At 41.8% G+C, this 13,264-nt stretch overlaps 1 protein-coding gene across 3 annotated transcripts in view; it reads left to right on the plus strand.

Moving 5' to 3' along the window:
* LOC105195264 (dipeptidase 1) overlaps positions 1-13,264 on the plus strand; it is a 93,967-nt gene that overhangs the window by 54,180 nt on the left and 26,523 nt on the right. For all 3 annotated transcript variants that reach the window (XM_026130950.2, XM_011160628.3, XM_039449284.1), the window contains exon 7: positions 12,874-13,050. In XM_026130950.2, the coding sequence (XP_025986735.1) occupies positions 12,874-13,050 (177 nt within the window). The remainder of the gene's footprint in view (positions 1-12,873; positions 13,051-13,264) is intronic.

Raw genomic sequence — 13,264 nt, forward strand, 5'->3', positions numbered from 1 at the left:
ACAAGGATACTCAGGCTTAATGCAAGCTAAATGTTATTAAAATTTAAAAACTGAACTTCTCTAGGTTTACTCTTTTCTTTACTAATCGACAATAAAAAATTTTGATCGCGAATGCCCGAATTTTGGTCGTGTCAAACTAACAGCAAAAAAGAAAACAATGAAAAATTTGATTTATAATGGTTTTTGCAACAAAAATTATTACATTTTGTAGCAGTTTCAAATAAATGACTTTTAAACAAGTAAGTGGATCTAAATAAATTTTTGCATGAATATTTATTAGAGTTTTATTAGTTATGTAAAAATTTTAATTTAATTGGTAATGTCACTTTCCTCGTCAAATTTGCAAATAAGTGCTGCAAAACGCGATTTTACATAAAAATCAACAAAAAATACATAAATAACTTTTAAACCAATAAGTGAATTGTGCTCAAATTTTACACAGACCCTCCAACGTAACACTAAAATATTCTATGAAATTTTCATATATTTTTTGGTAATATTTTGAGATATGACACATAACATCCTTAAAATCCAATAACATCTCTAAATTATTTCTAGCATTACCAGCAAACAATATAACGTCTTAACTCACATTCCGCGTTCAATATATAAACGTCAGCGGGATGGAAGGATTTCAAGACGAAACTTCCTGCTCGCGGCAATACACGATTCTCTGCTTAGCTACTTCGATTCTCCAAGTTATCGACTGCAATTGACCGGACAGGTTCGTGTGCCATTCGGGCGATTCTGCCTGCTTCTGACACGTTAGCTATTTACGTTCGCAAAGCCTCCTGCTCCACCCTCTCGTCTACGCCACGCTCGAGCCTCCCCTAATTCATTCCTCCATCGTCTTAGACCCTTCTCGTTTCCCCTGAGGGTAACAGTTTTTGATAGACTGGGAAATTTCACGAGGAGATATTTCACGAGGAGATTTCGTAAATCCTTATTGCTGAATCTATGCTGCGAGATACGGAAAAGAAATCAAAATGCGAGACGGGAATTCCAAAATGAAAACGAAAACAGCGTAGAAAAATCAATTTTAATCTTCGCATACCTTTCGCGCGAACTAGATCTTGATTTCTTCTTTTTTTCCGAAGTCGCATCGGCCCCTGGTTGAATATTTTTCTGTATGGACGCGTATGGTGGTGCAAACATTTTATTTTACAAATTTAACGACACGCACGTGCGTTTCGTTGCGTTCGCAATTCAATGGGCCACGGACTTTCCACCGTTTTTTATTCGCAACATGTACGCGCGCGCGCGAAAAGCCAGAGTTGAAATTCCTGTTATCGACAGGTCGAAATTTTAATATCGTGCGCTCTCGTACTTCGTGAATTCCAAACTTCAAAAATAATTGTATTAGCTCGATTTTCTATACGCTATTGGATTCTATTTTAATAGATTTTGAATGTAACGCCGGAGATAGTTTTAACGAGAAAGAAATATTGTCGGAACAATTCGTTTTAAGCCGCTTGTCGGAGCGGCGACTTCATGGTATAAAGACATTTACCGACGATACCCATTGCAAAAAGCAACATCAAATTTAACCAAGGGCTATAGATCTTTATTGCGAGGGGTCAAAATTTTTATGCGCAATACCTTTTTTATGACGTATTTCTCATACCACACTGAATTGTCCCGCATTCGCGGTCTGTAGTGTTTCATTTTATTCCAGTTCCCTCGTTTCTCGTGGTTCTATATTCTGTTCTCTTTTTTCTCTGTCTCTCTCTCTCCCTTTCATCTTTTTCTTACACCATCACTTCTTACGAGCGGTGACACTGGCGAGAGTAGCAAGACCGGCGGAAGCCATTTCCGTGGCACTGCCATAATTTACGTAACTGCATAATTCTTCTTGTTTCCACTTATGCAATAGGAACAACGGCTGCGCCGTGCTCGTAAAGATAAAAAATTGTCACCAAGCTCCCGAGATTGCCGGGCGTCCGCGGTAGTATTTCACTTTTACGGAGTCTCTTCACGCGGCTAACCGGTAATTCTCCCGCTGCTTCCCACCTTCTTCACCTTTCGTTTGCCATTCGCGTCACCGCCTTGTGTCCCCCTTTCCCGCGGTATCGGGCCGGCTTTAACACGGCGCCGATTAAGATCTAAAGAGCCCTCTTGGCGTGTTTCCATTTCCTCCGAAGGAGATCTTGGAGCACCCTCAGAGGCGTTCTCCTTCAACGTGATCCACGCGCATACACCGGGGCTTAAATCAGACAACCACTTCTGCCGGGTGTTTGCCCTTGCAGCATCAGAAGTGAAATCATGTAACATGGTAATCGCGTTGCACGGCACGTATCTATTGTGCCGAGGAAAACGGCGAGATGCTGAGAGCTATCTTGAGCGACGATTCGCGCAATAATCGTGCGCGGCGCGGCGCATTTCGCGGGGCCGGGACCCGGGCGGACGATCGGCGGAATAAAGGATTCCCATCGAGCCGGTAAACTGCGTTCCGATAATGACTCCGCCGATCGCGCGGTTATCTTATTTTTGAAATTGCAGTCCCGCTGCGCATAGAATGGCCCTGGTCGTTCCGACGCTTGTACAACGAGTAAAGGAGGAAGTTTAATAGGAACTGGTGGAACGAGCGTTGGGACCGCAGCTCGAGAAATAGCTCGGTTATATTGATAAGAGGAAAAAACAGAAAAATGTTTTGTACCATTTTATTAACTTCAGCTAGATTGATAATAACTAAAGATTATTTTTTTCGGTTGGTATGAAAAAAATCAGCGAGAACTTTCATCGTGACTTTCACCTCAACGTAAATAACGGTTTAATTTAATATTTCCAATTAAATCAAAATTACCCCTTGCATCGGAATGCAAGCGTAATTGAACGACGCGCGTATCGGATTAATTAATCGATCTTTAGAACTTTGACGGATCGGCTGAAGCGCACACATCTGCGACAGTTTATTTATACACGAAACTTGACGCGGTCCTTCAAGCTCGGGTCGTCCGTCGCGAACGACCTAGATCGAACGCTCTCGCGTCGGGATGCTCTCGCATCGATAACTGACGTTAAACCTTATATCGATTCGAGTGTGTTGAAACATCTGGTCAAGCAAACGTTCAAAACTTGTGCATGCAGTGGATGCAGACAGTCTCTGTCAAGGGTCGAACTCGACACCGATACGATTCGGTGCCCAGGATAGTCGAGGGCCCCTCTCCAACTCAGCAACATTCGACGCAATCAATTCGGTTGGTTGGCTGGCTTAACCGTCCCGATATTCCGTCATCTGGGACAGTGTCGAGTCGACGTGTCTGTTCGGAACAATCAAACTGGCGCGATTTAATCTACTGAATTTGTCGATGAAACTGCCGCCGTCGTGTTCGACGGTGTAAATGATGTTTCCTTTGCATACCGCACCATCTCGTCAAAATCACGTAAACGTTTTCATTTATCACTGACAAAAATCGAGTGTCCTCGTCTTTAAACCGTTCCCTTCCTACGTACCTACATCTGCTCGTGATATACCTAGGAATGCCCACGTCGTTTCCAATAACAAGTTTTGACTACGACCGATCGCTATAAGTAAAAATAACGCGGACAAATTTCACTTCTCGCGTATATATTAAACTGTTTTATACTCGATAGGTATCCGCGAAACATTCGCGAATATTTTAGAGCTCTTTGAATATTCAGGTACTTAAAAATTCCTCGACCTCTTTCCCAGTTTCTTCCGCGGCGCTCCTTCCGCTTCTTGACGATGAAAAAGGGAGCGAGCTAGCTACACGCTGGCTAACTGTGCCTCCGTTGAACCGAAAGTCGGGACATTATAAATCTTCGCGTACCGTGAACCAGCAGACACGCTACTAAAACCCGTGAGAAGTGATGCGCATTATCTGCGAGACTACGACAGATTTTACCCGGGTCCTCCTGTCTGCCTTTCTTTCTCCTTCTCCCGGACGACCCATTTACGTCGCGTCTGTCTTATCTATCGTATCGACACGATTTCGAGTAAATAAGCCGACGTTCTGTGCGCCAGTAGAAAAGGAATCGGGCGTTTCCCGCTTCAAGTCACGGATTACAGAAAGCACGAAGGAGATCCGCTCGACCGTAAAAAAGCTCGCGATCAAGATGGATGGATGAAGTAGAATGTTTCCCAGGGAGTTTCCATTTGGAAATCTACCGGAATAATTCAAATGTAACTTTTTATGACGCGAACAACAGTCATTTCGCAACGGTGTAAAGCGCATGAACGGTACAGCATATTTACAGGAAACTTTCTTCATATCCCGGAGAATGAAAATATGTGTAAAAAAACATTCTCCTCAGGACACGGTCGTAAACAATGTTAATCGTCTTTCTTTATACATATAAATGCTAGTTTTCTTTTTTTTTAATTCGTCGATTAATCAATCGCATAATGCACAAACGCAGCTTTTGCAGAGCAAAGTTGCATTTGCGCATGATGGACTGCAAAAAAAAAAAATTTGTTAAAAAAACTAAAATATTTAGTCTTATACAATCAACTAATATCGGGTTGATTCAATAATTATTAAGCACAAAAAAAGTATAAGTTCATTCGTGTCAACCAATCCAATTTTTTAATCAAGAATTAATTGAATGAAAATCAACTCAATATTTAGTTGCACGTATTGGATTAACTATTTCAGTTTTTCAACAAACGTTTCTTCTCGGGGTGCGATAGATCAATCGATGAATTAAGAAACTTGCCTCAACCAACGCACAATTCACTCAAATCCGATTTGACATACATCTTCCTCTGATTTCAATCACTTGATAGACAATTTTTCTATATTTGCGTACGCAATGAATACATTTCGATACGTTCGGTTTTTACACGTAACATTTGTCATAGTAAACTTTGACACATGTATCTTTCGCCCTCGAGTAACAATCCAGAAAGAATGTACTTCTTTTCCGCCCGGTTTGCCGACCGTATTGTAAGATCTCGCGGTAGGGGCTTTATATATGATCCCTCGCTTTTCTTTTATACCTCGGACCGGTATCCGCATCATTTCTCACCTGCACCTGAGCAATAAACAGGTTTTCAAGCACTCGCTGAAAATTCCCGGCAATACTTCAGAACTCGAGTTTAAAAAAGAAAGCCGTCGAATCTTCTTACTTCGATACCATAAAAGAGCATACCCTTTCTTTTAAAAAAAGCGCCTCTCCGATCCCTTTGATGTACACATTAAACTTTTTTTCAATATTACTTTCAAATCGCTACTTAATTCTCGCCTTACGAACGAAAGTCCTTATTACATAACACGACCTTATTACTAATTACCATCGTTTCTTCTCTCTTTTATGCATTTAACCTTTGTGCGATGTCTAAATTACCTTAAAATGAAATTTCTTTATTATGTAATAGCTGCCCCTTCTCTCTCTCTCTCTCTCTCTCTCTCTACTCGATTCGAAAATATCATCTCGTTACAACGATATGAGCGAATAGGCTGCCCTGATTGTTTCTTCTTCTTCGCATATACGTGTAAAGTATATTAAGAGATATATCGTGCTATAGTATAGAAGTCTTCCTCGTCTAGTGAGCAATGAAGCAACCGTGTGTATGGAAAACGCCTTTTTACGAGAAAAGTAACGAGATCCGATACCTAGACCGTTTCATCCCGCTCTCTTCCAGTCCATTCCCCTCGACCAAGGCCGGTGATCGTTCTAGTGGGAAAACTTTCGTAAAAAGAAAACGCGGCTACCACGCCGCAATAGTATAAGGAAATACGTAAGCAAGTGTCGGACCGTTAAAAAAGCGAAAAAAGAAGAGTCGCGCCTTCGTACGAAAAAAAGTAGAAGCTATGGTGTTGAGAGTACCCTCAAATACCTTCGAACGTTTAATAGAACGTTTGCAAATCTACAAAATCTCCTTCTGTAATTATTATCCGGAATGATCTCTCCGACAGAACAGTCGTCTCGCTGAGAGAAAGCGCCAGATTCAACGTCGCGTAAAATTAATTTCCCTGAATAAGTACAGCGAGCCGGTTAGAGACAATATTTCATTTGCAGGAATTTATTTAATTATTTTCTGGAATTCGATTAACATCCTCGCGCATCTTTACGATCATTTCGCATAGCTCTCGCGCGAATTTCCTCACACGTTCCCGCCTCCAATAGCAATTATCTCGAAAGAATGATTGTTTACGAGCGGCGGCTAAGACGTTTCAGATATTCGTAAAAATAAAACGGGCACAAACGAAAGCCTTAAAACTGAACGAGACTTGAAACGTGAAACGGTGTGAGCACCCCTCTGTTGATTGGAGCATTTTCCACGACTTGCATTTTGATGAGGAAACGACTTGCATTTTTTGATGAGGAAAATTTCAAAATCATGCAAATACGCAACCAAGCGAGGGACGAGGCGAATACCACATGTTGAATTACGTCCTCACTTTACGCGCATAGTATGCAAAATTAACTGGTCAAGCATAAAAAATCCGGCGACGAGTCTGATGATCAAATCAAAACGAGCCCGTTGTGAAGCCTTTCCCGACCTCGTTGCATACGATTGCGCACAGTCGTACTTGTCGTATTTTATTTGTAAATGGATCCATCGCAAAAAACGATTTAAAGTACGCCCTAGTTTCCGGAAAAAAAAAAAAAAATTCTATTTCTTTGATGCCCGTGGAATTGGGAATTGCGAAGAAAATAAAAAAATACTCGTCGTACATAAAATCACGGAAAAAGAGAGTCGGTGAGGAATCGAGCCTTTATTTCTGTAAACTAAAAAATACATCGAGAGCGGAATTAAGTAATCCGTTTCAACTCCTTTTGGATCGCGCTAATTCATCGTCCCCCTCCATCTCGCTAATTTTTTATATACGTCTACTCTTCTTTTATATAATCGGATAAACATAATACCGCCGGAACGTCTCCGTTCCTCGTAACGTCTCTAAGAGAGTGATCAGCATTCACGGTGCTTTTTCGTTTTTGGGCTGGCTGTATCGTATCAAAAGTGAAGCGATTTAATCGGCCATCCACAACAGCGATATCGAAAGAAAATAGAGGACGTGTATCGGCGCTTCCATGATATGCCACGTACGCGAGCGGCAGATAGCTCTCCGCTCGGTGGCTATACCGCTTTCCCTGTTACAATATATCCCGGAGCTACGTTTTCCAACCTTCTACGTGACCCTTTGTACCGACGCGACGTGTGTGGATCCTGACGTGCACTTACACGCGCCCGCGTTCGAGAGCGATCCGTCGAATCCGATTCGCATCTCACGTGCATGCGCACGCCAAAAGTGGCCGATATCTACGGATCGCTGCTGTTCCCGTGCTAAAAGCACACTCAGTTCAGTCACACCCCGATGCTCTCGCTTAATTGCTTCGGCAAAGCCCTTACCTACCGAAAGCGCGGGGTAAAATCACGGAAAAGGAGCAGCCACGGGAGGATCACAGGTCCGCATCAAAAGTAGGACGCGCAACCCTTTTTTTTCATGCGTCGCTCACACTCGACGCCCTCGACGCCCTTTAGAGCCCCCTTTTTCGAGCAATAATGTGCGCGATAACGCTAAATAATACGCGACGTCTCCTTACATTACGCACTTCATTGAGCGAATGTTACATGAGATTCCACTTCGATGTATGTTGCTGTTAAGACGCAACTTCACTTCCCCCGATGATTAATCACGTTGCGGAGTCTCGGATGGAATCGAATGAGATTGTAATAAACAGGATAAAAACTCGAGTAAAAGAAGAAGAGAGAGGAGAAAGAGAAAAAAAAGAGAGAGAAAGAGACAGAAAGAGAAAAGAGAGGAAGTGAACGAACTACAGATGGGTGATTTATTATGCCGCACTATTCCAGACTTCCGAGGACAATAGGTTAATATTTCGCGAAAAAAGAATAAGAGCCGAGAGAAATGGGTTATACGTGTGAGGAATAGTCGATATTTCTTTCACGGGATCATTTCTCAGAGGCTTCGACGTTAGGGCATTAATCGCCTCGTCGAGGTACTCGTCTCGCATCGTAGCTCGATGCCCGCGGCCGGACGGGCATTAACTACTTACCACGGTCGACTTCGCGACATTATCAATATTGCAACTCCCATTCCCTTAATTTCATAAAGTTCGCTATAGTCCCGTTCGAGGGACTATACCGGGGCTCTTTAAAATTGCATTATCGTATTCCTCTCGGTCCTCTAGCTCTCCGATCTTAATTCCCGGGATCCGCGGACTATCTCGTAGGCCGCCGCCGCGTTAAACTTTCGAACACCAGTCTTTTATTAACTTTCTCGCTTTTTATTCCCTCCTTGTCTCCCACCACCCGACCGCGCGCGCGTTCGGTTCTTAACCATCGACAAACTTTAGTGAGCTGTTACCAAAATCGATTTTCACTCTCTCGCTCACGGGATATAGATAAGGCTTAATCCGTTTTAACGTAACAATAAAGTGAACGTCGGTTCTCTCAGTGTTGTTGCAATACTATATTGAAACATATTATTGGAGGTCTCGGAAGTAACGTTGTTAGTTTTCCAGAATAAAATGATTTATATCAGAAACTTGGGAAATGCTACGTAACAAGAACATCATCACTTATTTTCACTCCCATTTCTCTCTTTCTCTCTCTCTACAACTACATATATTTATTACTACGTAACAAAAGAACAACGTAAATACTTGATTACTCTATATAAAACGGACACTGCACAAAACTCACGACCATATAGCGGACCGTGTGTGTCGACTTATGCGGGACATTGCGAATCAAATTTTCGCGAATTGAATCCGAAGAAAAGCTGACAGTTCTCGCAACAGTTTCTGAATTAATTCGTCACAGCTGAATGCCAGAAGAGGCGACGCGGCAATGTCCACGAAGTAGCAATATGGCCAGTGGCCGACCGATAAGTTTCAGAAAGCGTTATGGGTTGACCGGCCGCCCTTTTGAGGCCAGCTGCGTGCTTGTTCTCGGAGTTCGTGTCTAAATAGTCGCCAGGACGCCGTCGACAGTTTCGCAAACTGAAGTTGGACGATAACGGCGGTCGTGGGCGACGGCAAAGCGCGGATATGTCGCAGAGGGTAAGTTTCGTCCCCCTGAGAAAGAACACGGGATGACCAGCCGTTCCGTCGCCTTCGTCGCCAACTTGAATCAATCAAAATGCGACTCGCGTTCTCGCCGCACATATATATATCCGCGAGGGCAAACACAGAAGGCCCGCGTATTTTCCATTCGACTTGCTCTCGGCGCCAATTCGCGCTGGACCACTCATCGGAAAAACTTTCGGCATTCCGAATCGCGCAATTTCCTATGCAACCAAAGCGAGACGTCACTCGACGACCTCTGTCTCCGCGAAAGGACCTGGGAGACCGAATCTTGTCCGGGATTTAGCCAGTCCACTTCGATCGGGCGGAAAATGCATTCCCGGAAAGCAACGGTGGAATTGCAGAGATTGAGGCCAGTATAATTTCGGAGAGTTCAATTTTGAATGCCGCCACGTATTCACGAAGAATGTAGGTTAATCGAAGTGATCCTGGCAAAAATGACAATGCGCTATTTTTCAATGATATCGATAAACGAAGCCTTTATGACATCTGATAAATAAGTCGGCATTATTTCTCGGAATTTTCATAGAATTTATTGCGCGTACATTTTCTTCATTATTGAAGAGGAAGAAGAATTGTCAAATGACACGAATCTCAAATAATAGCTGTTATAAATAAATGTGCGTTGTAGAATTTTTTGTCACCTAAAATTTTCAGCTTTCAAGGGATTAATAAAAATACATTATTATTCATAAAAGATTTATAGATAAAAATACCAAATATCGAAATATCTTCCGCATGGTTTTTATTTAAAGAAATTTAATTGAAACTTTTATATTAAAAACTTCAATGGAAAAAATTTATTTGAAAAATCTTGTATTTTATACAAGAGAAATTAAATAAAGTTTTATGTTACACAATCATTCTAACGGTACGCGGCAATAAGAAATATTAATGATAATTCTACTAAATACTCTTTATATTGAAAACGATAACGGATTTTAAAATTATTCCGCTAAACGAAGATTAAAACGGTGGGTTTAATTTTATTTACTTTAATTCTTTAGAGAAATGCATTATTTGTTCATAAAAGTTTCCTTCGTAAAGGAATATTTATTTTAATATACCATAAAATCTCTCTCTCTCTCTCTCTCTCTCTTTCTCTCTCTCTCTATCTTTATCTCTATCCCGTGTTATTGAAAGATCGAAAAATGTCGCTATTATACGCGCGATGTTTATAATGCCAGATTTATAAAAATAGTTTCAATAAAATTGAAATGGTAGCGATTGGCAATATTCCACATAAAATATTCTTTCCATTCGTATTGAATAACATTATAAATTGAGGGAATTGATGTGGATTTGTCTCGAATGATAAATAGATCAAACTGTACCGTGGCAGTAAATTAGCTTCGTCTCGGAGTCAAAAGTCTGGGAGAAAGATTAGATAGACGCACACATGGGGTCAAAAGAGAATGAATAAACCCCTTCCACGGTTTTCGCTGCGAAAAATACCTGAGGGACCAATGAATGGAAGAACGTATCTATGATACGAGTGGATACCTTTCAAAAGGACTCATGGGAGAATGAAGCTTATTCGTCATCCTGTCGGCCGATAGGTCGTACCAGCCACCGCCATTGCGCCACCTTAACACACCCCGGAGATCCTCGAGGGTGAATTCTTCCAATAACCCGAAAAAAAAATATATATCGTCATCCCCCGAAAGAAATAAATTCACTGTGAATGTGCCCGGGATAGCGAGTTCATAGATTAAGGTAAATATTGTATTCAAAAAGAGACCCCTGTTAAGCTTCATCAATCAAACGTTTATGTGCAAATATATTTTGCCTATAACAACACTGCTTATAATTCCAACCTCTGACATCTAAATGGCTTGTAAATATATTTGTTCGCGAGAATAAAAAGTTGTCTCGCTACAAAAACGATGTATTGAAATGATGCATCCACTTGACCAAAGTACGAGTAAAAAAATGCAAATACTCAATCGGGGTTGTTTCGTGTCTCATTAATTCGCAATATTTTTTTTTTTTTTTTTACTAAAATTCACCGTTTTTAGACAAAGAAAATATAAATGCAGAAAAAAGTCGGAATAGGTCGCGAATACGTGGAATACGCCCTTCAGAAAATAAATTGCTTGAATAATGGAAAAGAATCGCTTGAGCCAGGCTTACGCATCTCTCTGATCTCCTTCTCCTCCCCTTTTCATCAAGGCTGCTAGCCGACAAGACCAACAGAACCGTCCTATCGCGTGTCACTCGCACGTAGCCAATCCCAATTGCGCTCTCCTCTTTCCGCAATTTTTATGCAACAAGATTTTTCTCGAGCTTCCCTCGAAACCGTTAAAAAAATTCATTCTAGTCTCGTTGAAGACATAGATGCATTCGAGTTTTCTCGAAAAATAATCTCGTCATAAATAAAAAGCATTTAAAGGAAAAGAAAGAAAAGGCGTTTATCACGCGAGAATTTTATACAGAATAACTTTTTCATACACGTGTTTTTCCACTGTTTTTCATCTAATTTAACGCGTCACTCAATCTGTTACAAGATTTACACACACGTGAAAGTTTTCTCTATATTTATCCCATCGGCACCCTGAGAATTCTCGCGCAGCTTCCCTCATGCTTGAAGCATCCACAATGAAAACGAGACGGAAGTCACGCTAAGAATTCGTCACGACTTGCGAGAGAGAGAGAGAAAAAAAAAGCCGAGGCACAACTATGGCAAAGCCGTGGGGAATAAGAAAGCCGAGAAGGAATCCTAAGACGTTCAGTTTATCACGTTGCCAGTTTAACAAAGCATTCTCGTTTAACGGAGATAACGTTCACCGCGCAGGAAAGAAATCGGAATTCGTGCGACAACTTGGCTCCTAACAAGGATGACTCTTCCGTGCCAAAGAATTCCAGGGAGCTCCAATTTTTGCCGTTAGCTTCACGAGGCTCTATATACATGTATACATAGTTGTTGGTGAGATGCACATGCATTGAAAAGGATTATTTTTGACCTTATCTCTTGTCTAACGTCGATATTTCATTTACGATGATTTTATTATAATTATGCGTTGTCTGACTTTGATATAAAATCGTCACAAAGAAATATAAGGTCTTGATTTTTCTAATACAAAGACTTGGTAAAAATTCCATTTCACCGAAGACGTTTTGTTAGCCTCGAAATATCGCGTCGTGCTCCGCAATATGTTCGCGAGTTGCGAGACACGTCTGCATAAATCTCAGACGCAATTGTCTCTTTTAAGCATATTGATTGGACGAATACGGCACTAGGAAATCCGACTTTTCGATTTGTTCGGTGGGCCACTGCCCCTCGCATTGGCATTCTTCGCGAGAAAGTCGCAAGCCCCAGAAAGAATTCGTTTCTGAAGCTCAATCCGATTCGTGCAATAAGTGTCACTGACCTAACGTGCACGTACTATAAACCAGTCCTCCTGTTCCACGAAATTTAATTCGAAAAGCAACCCCGACAGATACGTAACAAACTCTCGGTCCGCTCTCCTTTAATCTTAAGAAAGCAATAACAGTGAACAAGAGGTATCCCTTCTTTCCGAGTGGCTCGGCTGAAAAATTTATCAGAGCCATAATCATAAATATGTTGCGAGAAGAGAAATTTAGAAGTGGAGTTGCGCGATAACATGTATATTATATTTCCGAGCGAATCCCGCGAATCTCTGCGCGTACGTGTAATCCGGATTAGCGTTCGGTTAATCGCAAAAATATTTGCGCTAGAGAGTTGCGCTGGAAGCCATGTCTTTCAACGTTAACGCGAAGCCCGAGATTCTTCGAAGTATTTCAATTCGCGATGCCTCGATGCCATCATCGCGTGAGCGGGCGTCCGCGAGGAGTGGTATCGAAACTATTTAACGGTCGCAACGCGAAACTTTTCAGAGTGTCGTGCTGGAGATGAATCGACTTGGGATGATGGTGGACCTCTCTCATGTCTCGGTGCCCACGATGCTGGCCGCCATGACGACGTCGAGGGCGCCGGTGATTTTCAGTCACAGCAGCGCTCACGCTCTTTGCAATTCCTCGCGAAATGTGCCTGACCACGCGCTGCGACTTTTGGTAAGCTCGTCAGCAGCCGCAGGAGTGCGCGCGCGTAACGCGGCTTAAATCAAAGCGGATTTATGTACTGCAAAGCGGATTTATGCGCGACTTAGTTTCGAATTGATTGTCTTGTTATTATGTAAACTCCAAACATTTTTTTATACAAATTATGTTAATGCATGGCTATGTTTTTTTGTCAAGTATGCACGCTTGTTCAATTAGATAAATAATT

The sequence above is a fragment of the Solenopsis invicta genome, chromosome 5 (assembly GCF_016802725.1).
Source record: "Solenopsis invicta isolate M01_SB chromosome 5, UNIL_Sinv_3.0, whole genome shotgun sequence".
Classification (NCBI taxonomy): domain Eukaryota; kingdom Metazoa; phylum Arthropoda; class Insecta; order Hymenoptera; family Formicidae; genus Solenopsis; species Solenopsis invicta.